The 16,247-nt window shown below is 36.3% G+C and overlaps 1 protein-coding gene across 1 annotated transcript in view; it reads left to right on the forward strand.

The window, feature by feature from the left end:
• Positions 1–16,247, forward strand: part of pcxb (pyruvate carboxylase b) — a 224,896-nt gene that overhangs the window by 167,980 nt on the left and 40,669 nt on the right. The window contains exons 11-13 of the mRNA XM_060874658.1: positions 10,095–10,239; positions 10,382–10,471; positions 13,347–13,568. Coding sequence (XP_060730641.1) covers positions 10,095–10,239; positions 10,382–10,471; positions 13,347–13,568 — 457 coding nt within the window. The remainder of the gene's footprint in view (positions 1–10,094; positions 10,240–10,381; positions 10,472–13,346; positions 13,569–16,247) is intronic.

Below are 16,247 nucleotides of genomic sequence, written 5' to 3' on the forward strand. Positions count from 1 at the left end.
TTACACTATTAAGATCAAGATCATCTTTGTTTATACTTTTGCTTCAGTTGCACATAAGGAATTCTGTTTTTAAGGCAAACATTTACTATATTTGGTCTTGTTACCAAGCGTCTATGAAACACATCAACAACTGAAACTAATTTTGAATTTGTGTGTCTTCATTTCTGGATTTGCAACAGAAATGATGTGATTCTTATTTCTCAGAATTTCCCCATGTTTTTTATTTATTTATTTTTAGTACAGTAATGTGAGCTTTGGGACGAACCCGGTATCTCAGACCTATATGTTGTTTTGCCACCATTAACCAATAAGACTTAGAATAAAGCGTATGTTGTTTGCTAATTTCAGTCGTTGGGTTAATCATAATGAGTTAATCAAATAAATCACTTGTGTGAGGTAGGTAAAGTCAGTAATTGTGACCAGCAGTAAAAGATGAATTAGAACTGGAAAATAAAATGTATGTATGCAAATATATAGAAATTTCTCAGCGTTGAACTGACAAAAGCGCTAGATATAGATTTCACATTTTCTCAAGGATTATTTGAATGTTTTAAAACCACCATGAAAATAACAAAAAATTATTTCTTATAATATTCATTATGTTAATATATAATATAACCTGGTTAAAGGACGTTACTAGGTGGAGGTTATTGTGGAGAACCACTTCAGCAAGGTTGATATATGCTAAAAGCTTTAAAGATTACCTTCAGCCTGTGTTTAATATTGTTTATAATAAACATTTATACACTGTATGGCCATAGGTATGTGAACACCTGACCATCACAATCATATATCTATAGTTCTTACTCAAACTGTGGCCACAACCCTGAAAAAACAAAATAGTCTAGAATGTCCTTGACCTGGAACTAAGAGACCCAAAAGTTCCAGCATGACAAAGCGAGTTTGGAGGTGAGGTTGGTGTAGAACTCGCGCATCCTGCTCAGATCCATGACCTCAACCCCATTGAACACCTTTGGCCTGAACTGGAATAGTGAATGTCTCAGATCTTTTCTCCTGACATCACTGCCTGACCTCATTAATGTTCATGTGCCTGAATGAGCACAAATCCTCACAAATCCAACAAAATCTAGTGTAAAGCCTTCCCAGAAGAGTGGAGGATATTATAACAGTAAAGAGAATGGGATTTTCAACAAGCTTGTATGGGTGTGGTGGACAGATGTCCATATACTTTTCTCAGTATAGGTTGTAGGTGGGTGCAGCTACAATGATAATATATACATTTTTACCTCCTATCTATCTATCTATCTATCTATCTATCTATCTATCTATCTATCTATCTATCTATCTATCTATCTATCTATCTATCTATCTATCTATCTATCTGAGATCACAGAATTTCAAATGAAAGCAGAATCTGCATATATAACACTAATTTACAGTCCAAGGTGGTTCAAGGTCAGTGGTGGATCAAACGGTTAAGGCTCTTGGTTTCTAATCAGAAAGGTCAGGGGTTAAAGCTCTGCCAAGTTGCCTCTGCTTAGCCTTTGAGCAAGGTCCTTAACCCTCTCCGCCCACGGGCAGCTGCATTATGGCTGACGTTGTGCTCTGTCCTCAGTTTCATAAGAGTTTGTCCTGTAATGTGTATGTGACAAATGTGTACACAAACAAGTCTTAGGCACATATAAATTAATGGTATAAAGCAAATCCCTTTGAAACTAATGAAATTGTATGTTTTCTACTTAAAAATCCATCCGTGTCAGTTTTTTTGTTAGCCTTTCAATACATCAGTAGTCTGAGGTATACTTCATCCAGTTTTATAAGAATATTTACTACTAAGCTTTTTTAAGCATCATCAAGAATTTGCCACAGACCTCCTAGAGTTTTGACTGTCACACGCCTTGTTATTTTTGTTTTGTTTTGTTTTTTCTGGTTATCCCTGGCAGCCAGAATTAATTAGTGTATTATGTAATACAGTATGTTTTGTATTAGGTAATATAGTCCATCCGTCTTCTGAAACACTTATCCTACATGGGGCAGAGTGAGGCGGGCACACACACACACACACACACACTATAGACAATTTATACATGCCAGTCAGCTTTGGACACATTTCTTTGGACTGGAGGAGGAAATTTAAGTACCCAGTGGAAATCTCTGAAGCACATGGAGAACACCCAAACTACACACACGCAAGGCACAGAGAGAAATCAAACCCCCAAGCCGAGAGGTGCCAGGCTAAATGCGCCACTGTTGTAAGCCAACATGCCCTCTAAAACAAAGTAGTGATTTGTGCAATATGACACTTTCTTTACTGATATACAAAGAGTTCTTTCTCAGAAAAGTAATGTTTGGTTTTATTGACCCAAAATAAATATCTAAGACAAAATTAATACGCTTAGTACACTCCGGGAAGGAGGAAGCCTTCAGCTTTGCCACACAACTCATATTTCTTATTATATTATATTAGGTTGCAAGAATTTCAGATTCCTTATAACACCAGTGTGCTTTCATACTCTGCATCCGCTCTCTCTCTTGCAGCAAGACGTAAAAAAACGAGGTCGATCTTGTGCTGGCTGCATGCTAATTAGCCAAGATGCATCTGTGTTTACTTGCACACACGTCCTAACTAGATCTATAATGAGCGTTTCTATGTAATATCTGCCCGATGCTCATGTAAGATTTCACCTGCTTATGGCTTATCAGTAACACTGTCAGACCCCGGTTGTTTATAGTCATCACCAAAGCAATGTTACTCAGATCCACCAACTCTGACAGTTTACACCATAATCACAACATTTAGAGCCCAAACACTTTTTTTCACACCTAACAGAAGGATCCATGCCGTGTTCACGTGTGAACATGCGTGTTGACTCATTTTGTTCGTCTATATTTGTCTCAGTGGCAGAAGATGTTGTGAGTCAAGCAGCACTTGATCAGAAGCTCATTACAGAACTGGAGAGGAGAAAGAGTGGGGGGGATCAGCTTAAGGTAGAAGAACGACAATCTCATTGTGGAAGTCATGAACCGACACCAGGGATCAAATTTAATCCGGTACTAAAAGCACCTTGATGTGAACAGCACTTAAAGGAAATGCATGATTATAAATATGAGCTTTAAGTGGGTGCTTTGAATCAGGTACATATTATAATTAATGTTGTTTTCAACAATAGAGGTTCGTTATCTTTTTTTTTTTTTTTTTGGGTTTTGATTTGATTGGATTTAAAAAAAAAAATAAACAGAGATTATGCAGCTCATTTTGAGTTCCTTTTTTGAGAATATTTCAGATATTTCAAAAAATACATATCAAAAACATTAGTACAGAGGATCAAAATCGAAATATCTATCTAACTTTGGTTTACTTAATCCATATATGTTGTTTTTAGGTCCACATTAATGTAATGTTTTTATATCACTACAACAGCTCTCAACTGAAATGTAGACATTATATCGATCAAAATCTGATTAAAATCTGACAATGGTGTTTTTTCTTTCTAGCCTACAACTACAATCTTTGGTCTCACTGGGAAGTGTACTGAGTATGAACTTAATTTTGTATGAGCTATAAACTGTTAGGAGTATGAACTGAGTATGAACTTAATTTTGTATGAGCTATAAACTGTTAGGACTCCAAATGTATAACAGAACATTAATAATTTATCTGTACATTGGTACAACACAGTTTTGGGCCAGAAATGGTGTAAGCTGTATCTGAGTTTTTTGTTAAGTTTATGTAGCATTTTTAATCAGTTAAAGATTTATCGAAATGAAATAAGCACAGCATACAAAATATCAGTGCTGGGGGAGAATACAGGTCAATTTTGGCAGGTTTTATTTAATACAATGTACTAAATTGGGCTATTGTGTAATATACAGAGTGTTTTAGCTCTGACGTGACTATGACGTGTTGTTGCCATTTCAGTACCTTGGACAGTGCAGAGGAAACAATTGGCTGTATACCAAGGGCCATATGCATGCGCACACATACACACACACACACACACACACACACACACACACACACACACACACATATATAGGTGTTTATACCTATGTAATGGGAATGGAATCTTTTATACCTAATTCTGATTTTTAACTCCAACATTAACCAACAATATATTTTAAAAAATTAGCCATTTATTATTATCTTAAAACCCTTTCACTGAGAGCCGTACTTTTACAAAATGCCTAATTAATGCTATACCTATATACCTTTACTATTTCCCACCACATTTGGACATCTGTCAGTTCCCACCCACCAGCCAGCTCTTTCCTATGTCAGTAGAGCTACCAGCTGGGAGGGTGAACTCTAACACTTGCTTCCTCTGAGACATGTGATGCCAGCCAAATGCATCTTTTCAAACTCCTGCACTAGCTGAGTCACAGGACAGTATAGCACACACTCGAAAGAAAATGTTGCCTGCCTTTTATCAACACTCACAGAGGAGCTAACAGAGGACCATGATTGGCTTGTGTCACTGTGATTGACAGGGAAGAAAGAATATGCCATCCCTCCCACACAGACACCTCCAATCCCGAACGGCTGTGGATTGTAACTCATGATCTCCCAGCAAATACTTTTTTTTGCACCACTCAGTTAGACAGTCTTATCCCACACACACATACACACAAACACAATAGTGTGTGTATATACTGTCTGCATGAACTGAATTTTGGACAGGTGTGTTGAGTGTGTAATAACGTGGACTGTGTCTTTTTCCATTATTGATGTGGGTCATCAACCACCATCCACCCCCTCCCCCCACATTAGTTCCACTTTAGTCTTCATAAGTGATGCCTGGCTTCAGTGTCGATTTAACAGCCGGCTACAGAGAGCAGGTTAAGTGCTCCAGGATGAAAGGCGCTTGAGTCTTGATCACATGTCTTCAGCTTCTGCCTCATCAGCTCTTTTCATCTGCATCATCATACGTCTCCTCATTTCACCGTCTCCTTCCTTCTTTTTGCTTCCTTTTTTAGCAGCCTAACTTTCTTAGCCACCTTCCTGTGCTCATTATGACAGCTGCTTTCTTCTTGTTTCGTGCCCCCTGCATTTTCAAGGCTGACGAATGCATGAAAAAAAAAGAAAAGAAAAGAAATTAATAAATCAAAACTCCAGCACATGTGAAATTGTGCTACAGCTATAATGATGTATCTAGTGTGTGTGTGTGTGTGTGTGTGTGTGTGTGTGTGTGTGTGTGTGTGTGTGTGTGTATATTTGTGTGTGCATGTGTGTGCGTGTGTGCGCATTTGTGTGTGTGTGTGTGTGTGCATGTGTGTGTGTATTTGTGTGTGCATGTGCGTGCGTGTGTGCGCATTTGTGTGTGTGTGTGTGTGTGTCTACTTTGGTCCTTCTTAACGTCCATAAGCACTGTATACATTTTTAATGAATCAATACTGATGACAAAACACATGATATGATTTTGACTTGAAAGAAATTGAAAGGAAAGAATTATGAAATCTTGTTTTTTATCATTAAGAGTCATCTATTGCTGGAGTGTGTTTAACGTATCTTCTGTTTTTTTTTTTGTTTGTTTGTTTTTTACCAGAGCGTGAAAATGAATACTCTTTAGCTGAAATGCTGCTTCTTTGTTTCCAGTGAAGGTTATACTGTAACACTGCTCTAATATACCTCTACTTATTTAGCCTAATGAATGATTAGAACACCCTCAAACAAAAGAGGTAATAAAATGAACATTTATAACCCTGATATACGGTGCTATGTATATCCTGTGTCCTAAATGCACAAATTATTATTCTGCATAATGTTAAAAAAAAATACAGCAAAACTTTCAATCAGTTGACAGGTAATGTCCTGTTAAATTGTGAAAACGTCCCATGAGGATCAGTGAGAGCTCATCTCTCATCTCTCTTTCAAAGTCAAAGTCCCATAAAACTGCTAATGATTTTGGACATAAGCCTGTTTATAAATTCTACATCTTTTCTTAGTAAAAGATTATTCCTAGCTTATAAAAGTGTCTTAAAAACCCTGAAGTAAATCCGTTTTAAATAAAGTGTTAGTGACTATTCAAATTCTGTTTTCTACTTATCATGTTTGTTGACATGCCTCTACACTTCAGACAGTGAGATGACACATGCTGAGTGAGAGACAGAGTAGTTGACAGGTTGCTTTTCATGGTCTAATTTATTACATAATAAAAGCTAATCTTTTCTGTGTTTGGGTGTGTGTGTGCGTGTGTGTATGTGTGTGTGTGTGTGCGTGCATGTGTGTGTGTTTGCTTGCATAGTACTAAAAATTGTAGTTTTACATTTAAATACATTATATTTTTGATTCTCTTACTTGTTTTAAAGTAACCAAAGGGGGAAAAATGTTATTTGACAGATTTAAGTCAATTTCCAGTTAATGTCTTTGAGGACAACAACCTCCTAATCAATACACAATTGTAGGACTGTATCTGACTGTAGAAAGGACATTATTCATAATAACACTCTTCGGTGTTTATAACAATTTATAATCACACCCTCGAGTGTCAGCCAAATGAGGATGAGGTTCTCTTTTGAGTCTGGTTCCTCTCAAGGTTTCTTCCTCTTCCATCTAAGGGGGTTTTCCTCTCCACAGTCACCTCAGACTTGTTCATTAGGGATAAATACAAACATTTAAATATGTCAAATATTAATCTTGAACTTTTCTATAATATTAATCTTTGTATAATATGAAACTTTTTGTATTATGTTTCTTATGTTCTGAAAAGCTGCTTTGAGACAATGTCCACTGGTAAACGTGCCATACAAATAAAATTTGAGTTGAATAGATTTGATCATAGTTCTGCAGGCTGCACAGTTGTGTGACAGCATGCTCCCTGTCCCACTTAGCTTCCATAGGATTATTATTGCACCTATAGTTAGCCAAAATTGGGAGGTGCACTATGGGGAGTGCTGAAGAGGTGTGTAGGTTTTCTCTACCCCATGTAGTGAGGAGACAGCTAAAGACAAATATTGATTTAATAATACTCCACAGCCACCAAACAAAAAATAAATAAAATAAAAAATACAATTAAATACTTAGAAAAAGGCAAAAAGTTTTGTGCAAACTATTGATTTTGAGAAAAAGTGTTAATCCGGTTAGTTTTATGTTTTTTGTGTAGTTTTTGAGATGTAGTTAAACTGGAAATTTTGCAGAAACCTGTCATCCTTAGTTAATGATATTATTTCAGTAAATAAGTATAAAGTAAAGACTCTCATGTTTTCTGTTATGTACTTACTTCAAGACTATTTACTTTACCATCCTATAGAATGAGACAAATTAGTTGACCTCTTGACACGATTTTGTTCAACACGAGCTGGTGTTGAACTGGCATTAGGGAACACCCACGCTTTCACTTCCTGTGTAATTGAGCTTTTAGTTATAATTCCATTTAACCTTAAGCCCTGGTCTTATTGGCTCAACTGCATAACAATAACCTTCTGATCTCTGTGTGTGTGTCTATATGGGCAGGTGCCTGTGGGTAGGTGCACACTATTGAACCTGTGGATAATGATGGTATTGATTTGTACCCTCCAGTTAATGCAAAAACCTCATGCACAAATCTCCTCTGTGTCTTTTTACGTGACCCTGTTTAGATGCCTTCCGGTTTTTTGATCTAAAGAAGAATTCCATATTTGTCCTTTTGTGCATTTGCAATAGGTCCTCCTCCTTCTCAAAGGCCAGATTCTTTGCGAACAAACACTTTCTAAAGCTTCCAGTGTTTTGGACTCCACCTTTATTTCACACATTTGTTTTCACCTTTGTTCACACTACATACTTCATTTATCTGCCAAGATGGAATTCTGTAGTTATTTGAATATGTATAAATATTTATATATTTATACATTATTGCTGAAATATTTACTTTTTCTTTACTCTTTTCATTTCACTTGACTCTCTCTCTCACACACACATAAATGTACTCACCTTGACGTTAGCAAACAGTTCAAATAATGTCCAAATAAACACACAATTCATCTTTGTGGCATTTTTGTTTTGAGAACATTGCACTTAAAGTGCAATGTTCTCAAAACAAAAATGCCACAAAGATGAATTTGCTTTTAGGTTAATAGATACACCTGTATATTTTATATATTTTCCAAGCATGAAAATATAAAAGTTATAAAGCATTAAATAAATGCTAGTTTATGAGCTCGTAGATAGACAACAACTACACAATCGATGAAACTGTAGATTCAGTGTATGCAAACATCACTCTCACACAATTACACACAAAACATACACCTTTTAATATTGACTTCAAATTGTTCATTGCACTGAGGTACGTCTCCTATCCTAAATATAACCGATATAGCGCTTGGTGTTTAGGTGTGAATGACATCAGCATCATGTGTCATCACTAGTCAGAGAAATAAGCAGACAGAAGGAAAGGCAGCATGGCCTCTTAAGTGATAAAGGTCTGTTCAGGCTCAAGACATCTCTGAGACTGACTCTGACTGTTTGGTGGTAAAGTCATGCAAATCAGCAACAATATGTATATCTAATGCTGTATAATATACTGTATTTTATATTTCATAGGTCTGTACTGTATTTTACCATCTATAAAACTGTATATGTGATACTGTATTATATAAATGGGATATAAAATAATTTCATGACTTTGTTCTAAATGAAGACATGTGACCTGTGCAATTAAAAAAGAGGAAGAGGAACGTGCAAAAAAAACACCAAAGCAATCTTGTAGTTCTTGCATTTTGTTTTTTATTTTATTTTGTTTTTAAATGATCTGAAATGAAGGGCGTTTTGTACGGGGGGGGTTTTCACAACTGAAATAGTTACAGTAAGTCTGACAAATTCTAAACCCCGAGGAAACACAATCCTGGGTTATGTTCTACAATTCAATTAGAATAGTTTTTAAAAAGCATTAAAGCATTAAAAGCGGGACTGAGAACAATGATAACCTGCGGTTATGCGCAATGTGTAATTTTTCATTTAGTCATCATTTAGATTCTTTTATATATTTGAGCCAATAGAAATTCATTCATTTGTTCATCTGGTAACATTTCACAATAACAGTACATGAATAAGCATGCAGTTTACTTTTCTCTTCATGGGTTTATTATTAGTTAGTTATTAGCTTTAACTCATCATTATTTAAGGAAGTATTCATGTAGGTATTAGTTCAGTAATTTGGGATTTATGCTGATTTTTTTAAGCTTTGCTGCAGAGTTAATAGAATTCTTTCTCATTTATTCTGACAACATCTAAAGGATTTTGCAATAAACATCTATAAATAATGTAAGTACAAATCGTCTCTCTAGATCCATGCCTCTTCTTTTTTTTTTTAAATCTAAACACCATATGCTATCGATCAGTTGCCCACATCACACATTCCTCAGGGTTAGTGCGATGGTAAGCGATACAGTATCAGAGTGAGTGACGCCCGTACTGCGGCCCCTCAGCAGAAATGTGGAGTTAAGGCCATGTAGAAGTGTACGATACGCAGTGTTTAAAGGTTGCATGGTGTTATCTAAACCTCAGTGTGGAACTGGGTTTTATGTTAGGCCAATTATTCATCAGCTCCTGGAGAAGTCATGTATGCGTAGTGGAAGTGTAGCGAGTTCAGGAAAAGGGCAGAGAAAGAAAGTACCTCAAGTAGTATTTGATTTTGTGTATCTGGTGAACTGTGAAGAGATTAAAATTTGGAGACTTGTGATTATGGGACCTGATTAACGCCATATTTCTTTGTTCTTGTTTGGTTTTTTCTTTTCTTTTTTAGATTACTCAATGTTTACTTGATTTATATTTTCTTCTGTGAGTTACACCTGTTCTCTAATGACTTTGCACATTAACATGCAGTGTGTGTGTGTGTGTGTGTGTGTGTGTGTGTGTGTGTGTGTGTGTGTGTGTGTGTGTGTGTGTGTGTGTGTGTGTGTGTGTGTGTGTGTGTGTGTGAGTGTGTGTGTGTGTGAGTGGGTGTGTGTTTGTGTGTGTGTGTGTGTGTGTGTGTGTGTGTGTGCAGATGGGCTTGTTTGAGAACATGTACACAATTTCTTAGGGAGTTACTTTGGAGAATCGGACCCTTGAGACCAAGTGCACAGGCCCATTATGCAAATGTTGTGTGTGCAGTGTGTCCAGGTGTACACCAGTTTACAATTCTCTCTCTCTGTCTCTCTCTCTCTTCTCCATGCAGACAAACATTCCTTTCCTGCAGAACGTTTTGAGTAATAATCAGTTTTTGTACAGTACGGTGGACACACAGTTTATCGATGACAACCAGGAACTGTTCAACCTCAAACCGACACAGAACCGTGCACAGAAACTCCTGCATTATCTGGGTTAGTGTGCATGGGTTTATCAGCAGCTTATTTTTCTTAAAATACAGAAAAGTATTCTCTATTTTGTCACAACCTTTGTTGATTTTTAGAACTGTGTTTGTGTGTGTGATCATTAAGCATATGTGTGTCATGTTTCCTGCAGGACATGTGATGGTAAATGGGCCAATGACACCAATACCAGTCAAAGCCAAGCCTTCTATCACAGACCCAGTCATTCCTCCTGTCCCTCTAGGTATGACCGCACACACACAAACACACACACACACAAACACACACACACAAACACACTCACACACACATACACACACACACACACAAACACACAAACACACACACAAACACACTCACACACACAAACACACACACACAAACACACTCACACACACATACACACACACACACACAAACACACATACACACACACAAACACACACACACAAACACACTCACATACACATACACACACAGAAACGCACACACAGAAAAAAGGTTTCCTACTTTCTAATACAACACCAGATTTTTCTTTTGCTATTTTTACACTTTTTTTTAACAGAAAGAAAAAAATTTCTTTTCAATTCAGAGGTGGAATTCTCACCAACTTCAGCATTGAGATCTCACATGTTCAGCTTTGAGTTTCTTTGTCACACAATAAATCCATAGTAAAGTTAAAAAAAAAACTATATGTCTGCAAATTAAAAGAATTCATATATAAAACCCATTTCTGTTCTTTGAGATACCAAGTGCTTGTTGATAAGCATCTAAAAATCAAACAGTGTCCTGATTAATTTTATATCAGACTTGACAAGATGATAAAATCATTATTTATAGTTATTGAAAATGTCCCATGGAAAGATATGAAAGTGTAATGGTCTGCAAATGTCCATTACTGATTAGAATATTATAGAAGAGGTCATCACTATTGCTTTATTGCATATGTATATAGGTAATTAAGTATTACGGGGAGTTCCCGGTAAAGAACAAAATACTGGGCGGACATTGTTGTAATGCACCACCTATTCCCATTTATCAAGGCTGATAGTAATTACTGACTTTGTCATCGCCTTGCACTATTTACTGCCTCTAAGTGGTTGAGATAGTTGTTTTTTATATTGATGGCTACAGAAAGACTGAGTATGTTCAAATAATTAATGTTCAGTTACCAATGAAACCATTTGGAACATAGTTTCTGCTATAAAACACTTTCATGTTTGTGTGGTGTTTAGTATTACACACGTTTTCCAAAACAATCTGGATGCAATTAATGTCATTAAACATGGGGTTTATATTATTGCACTGTTTCCAAATGTTCTGGGTGCAAAAGACGTATTAACTAATTTTCCACCAGCCAGATGTCTCTTATTAGGAAAGCTGTTAAAGTTGACACAAGCATCTGGAAGTGTGATCTCTAAGACCTGGAGACCTCTAAGACCTATTATTATTATTGTATTTTACTGAGATTATCAATAATGGATTATGCTTTTTTAAATGAGTAAGAAATCAGTTTAACCTTTATAGTTAGATTTATTACCAAAGTTTGGGTGTCTGGGGCCATATTACATATTTTATTGACTTTTGAAGTAAAAAAAGAAGTAAAAAAATGACAATATATTTTTCTTCAAAGAAACATAACTTTTAACTTAGATAACCTTTTTTTTCACATCCTGAATGTGTTTTCAATGGGTGGTTCTATTATTATTATTTTTTTGGTTCTGTTTTCCTTTATAAGTGTCCCAAGTGAAGTAGAGCATTTGTAGCTAAACTCCAAAAACTACTGTAGGTCTATCAAATCACCAAAATCAATTGGGGAAGTAAGAGTTAGTGTTCATATTAATACCGTCAAAAGCAGGTATAAAATCTATACTATTAACCCAAAATGTCTTGAAATTTCATCATCTCAGTATCTTAAAATAGAAAAGAAATTTCAATGAGAAATTTAAGAAATTGGATTCATATTCACTTCATTTAAAGAGCCTTTTGATTTCTTTGCATATACCATATAAATATATATACTTAAAAACTATATAAATATTTATACTTAAGTGTATACATACATTTTTAGTGCCTTTTAGAATCTAATTGAAAATAATCTATCAAATTACAGAGCACACTTATTAGATGACAGTCATCGGTTGCTTTGTCTTAGTTTTAATCCAATTAATGATTGGCAGTAGATTATTTTTTAAGACTTTTTTGTCTTAGAAATGCTTTTCAGGTTGTTAGAATAAGTAACACTTCCAGTCAGGTGTAATACTGTACACAGTATTGTTCTAGTGTTACAAAACTGGCCATGAGAAGAGAACCATCCTCTTGCCAAATAGCAGATTTAAACTCTATCCTCAGTGAAACATGACCAGTGTGAACACATTTGGAGCAAATCAAATGAGGCTTCACTGCTGAGGAGACAAAGCCTTAGTTAACAATGTAGCTTGTAGAAATGGTCAAGCCAAAAAGGAGACGTTATTCCAGGCACATCCTGTGTTTAGCAACACTCCTGTCCTTACACACACACTCACACATCCAACACACACTTTCAGGTCTGGCTGAATGACAGCGGGCTACTCCTCCACTGCTCCCAGCCTGATGGATGATATAGGTCTAATCCCTCGCTTTTCTCCCTCTCCCAGCCTGAAGAAAAAGAGGAAGCATTCATGTTAGAAATCTCATTACAGGGGTTTAGGTGTGTGACTTATGGTACATAGCATCCTCCACAACTGTTTATATATCCGTTTCTGGTTTCTCTAGACTGAATTTGAATTTAGTATTTGCATTCTTGGCTTAGGTATGTTCTTAGTTTTTAATTTGCCTTCTATGTGGGAGTATGAAAGTGTGTGATTCTCTGTTTGTCTTACATTCTATAGGATTAAATATTTGTATAGATGTGTGTGAATGTGTTTAAGTGGGTCGCATCTGTATTTGATATAACCAAAGCCTTGGGGGCATTCGTGAGTCCCACTTAGTAAGTCTGTGTGTGTGTGGTGTTGTTGTGAGAGAGAGAGAGAGAGAGAGAGAGAGAGAGAGAGAGAGAGTACTTGTGAGAACTCATTAGAGAGTCATTAGTAAATATTTTGTGTGTGTGTGTGTGTGTGTGTGTGTGTGTGTGTGTGTAGGTGAGCCTCCTGCAGGTTTTCGTGAGGTCCTGTTGAAAGAAGGTCCTGAGGGTTTTGCCCGGGCAGTAAGGCAGCATCAGGGTTTGCTCCTTATGGACACCACATTCAGAGACGCACATCAGTCTCTGCTGGCAACACGTGTCAGAACACATGACCTGAAAAAGATCGCCCCGTACGTCTCACACAACTTCAGCAATCTCTTCAGTGTGGAGAACTGGGGAGGTGAGGATTATACCTTTCATTCACTGACTCACTGAAATAATATTATCTTCTGACCTGTTCATGTAAATGCTTGATATACAGTACTCATATAATCTCCATGACTCCTGAGCAATTCTCTGTTTACTTAATAACCTATAACTTCATCATGGATTTACCCTTCATACGCAACTCCTCTTACCATTCATACACCTCTCATATCATTACCAAGCTGCCACATACTGTATGTCTAATCAATCTACAGTCAAACACGATTTACTACAGTCCTGTTGAGTGCCTGCTGATCAAAAGATAGTTCTGTTGATTTACCTTTATAACAGGGAACATTCTGTCTGCAGGTTTTTTTTTTGTGGGTTTATATTAGTCTCATATAAATCTGTAATAAATAAATAAAGCTTTATGACACCCCATGTAAAAGGATTTGTACTTGACGATATGGTAGTGTTATTCCTATTTTGCTCTTTTTGTTAGAGTCAGAGGTCTTCAAGACTGAGGGAGATTAATAAGCAATGTTAACTATTAACTTTGAGAGAGAAAGTGATTCAGGGCGTTTCTCATTTAGCTCCATAGGTGGTGAATCAGAGTTCAGACACTGTAAGGACCTTGTCTCACTACACACTGGGACACCAATGACTCAATTTCCGATGACATTACTGCGCACTAACATTATATAACCTCAACCCTGGCATTTATCAACAGCAGGCTGTTGGATATTTTTAAAGTTTTTAATTTCCTCCAAGCAGGATTGAAGGGTAGCTAGTAGATTTTTTAATCATTAAACACTTATTTTGTTAGACTCAAACAAACCATATACAGAACATCTAATAAAATGAAAACATGCTATAGTGAGTAATCATTTGAAAGCTACAGTAACAAGCTACTTACTAGACATTTGTAGACAAAGGTGTCCAACAGTTCATACGGCCAATTTTTTCAAGCTGAGAGGCTTTAAAATGTTGTATAAATTCATTTTAAACAGAACATAGTGAGCGCTGATACTCCCTGGTTCTTGTGCTGCATTATGGGATTTTCTTTTAAGGAGCAAAGATTCCAGTGCACCGGAAGGATTTTATGACAGTCCGAGAGATAGAGAGAGATAGAAAGAGACAGCCCTTAAAACGGCCATCCACGCCACACTCTTTATAGATAAGCACTGTACTGTCACAGGCAGCTTCAGCTACAAACATTTATACATAATAATATTCGTTGTAGCATAAAGCATAACTGTTTCACAGCAACATCAAATAAAAGAATGTCACTTAATCGTGGCCTACGACGGTAGCTCATGTTTGACATGTACAGATAAGAGATTTGCTGAGAGAAGATAACAGAATATTTGTATCACTCTAAAAAAAAAAAAGTCAGTCTGTCATCCGATACCGAACAAAGCAACGTGCTAACAAGGCATAACTGCTATATCTCACAGCAGAATGATAAATCAAAATTAAAATACAGTGCCTTCCAGCATATTCTGACAGCGCAGTCCATTACTGGTATCTTTGTTGTATAGGATGGAAATCTGCATTAATGAAAAAAAGATGAATGCGAGGCAGCTGTAGAGAATGCTGTATTTTATTCGCAGGTATTTTTGGCCTTATAGTTTTACTGTATAGGAATTACAGCATATTATTGTCTATAACATCATTTCATATAAGTGCAAGCAGCCAGGGGTGTAATGTTTAACGCTTCTGGTTGTGTTCCATAAGGATCCAGGCTCTTATACAGTATGCACTTGTGGTGTTTTTTTTTTCTTCTTCTTCTTTTGATTCTGTCTTTACATGCATGGTTTATTAATAATTGATGCAGAAATCAATTTCGAGTAGTTAGGTTGTTCTGCTTTTCCACATTTTGCTCCTGACAGGTTGGTGTTGTCATGGATATATGTTTTGATTTATTGTGTTTAATGAGGCTGAAGCCTTTATCCTCAACGACAATGCAGTGTCTCTGTACACGCCCGTGTACCTTTAATCTTTTGTTCTATCTTTTAAAAGGAGTGAACCAATTATAACAAAATAATTAAAAAGATTTAGCATTATTACATTCTAACTGTTATTATGAAGAGTTCATAATAGTAAATATTAATTTAATTAGGGTTTGAAAGTAGAACACTGTGGAAGAGCGAAGAAGGTATGGTGTTTGCAGTCAGAAGTCTAAAGACACGGCTGACTTGCTATTAACTCACCCGAAATGCTATTTTTATGGGCCGGAAATTTAAGGATGCTAGTCCCTATCTGAAAAACTTTTTTAGCCATAAACTGTATATTTTCTGGTTTGAAGAACAGTCATAAAATCATGTATTTTAATTCTATATTTTATTTATTTTCTTCTATTTATTACACAGCTTTATCAATGAATATTATGTATTTCATCCCAGTTCAACATACACAAGTGAGTTTTATGAACAAACAGCACAGCAGTTGTGTCTAATAAATGTCAATCAGGCAGTTGCCCTCACCGAGGGCATGGAGTTGGCTGATACAAAGTGATGCTCTAGAGGCTTACACATAAGGGTTATTATCCACAAATGTACAACAAAAAATGTATTTCATAAGGACAAAGAAATCACAGTACACAAGAAAGGAGATGAGAGAAGCTCATTCAACTGGATATCATAGATGTATGATTAAGCACACCTTTTGATCATGTACGATTCACTCACATCATACAGTTAATGCAATACAA

This window comes from Tachysurus vachellii, chromosome 7 (genome assembly GCF_030014155.1).
Source record: "Tachysurus vachellii isolate PV-2020 chromosome 7, HZAU_Pvac_v1, whole genome shotgun sequence".
Taxonomy (NCBI): Eukaryota; Metazoa; Chordata; class Actinopteri; order Siluriformes; family Bagridae; genus Tachysurus; species Tachysurus vachellii.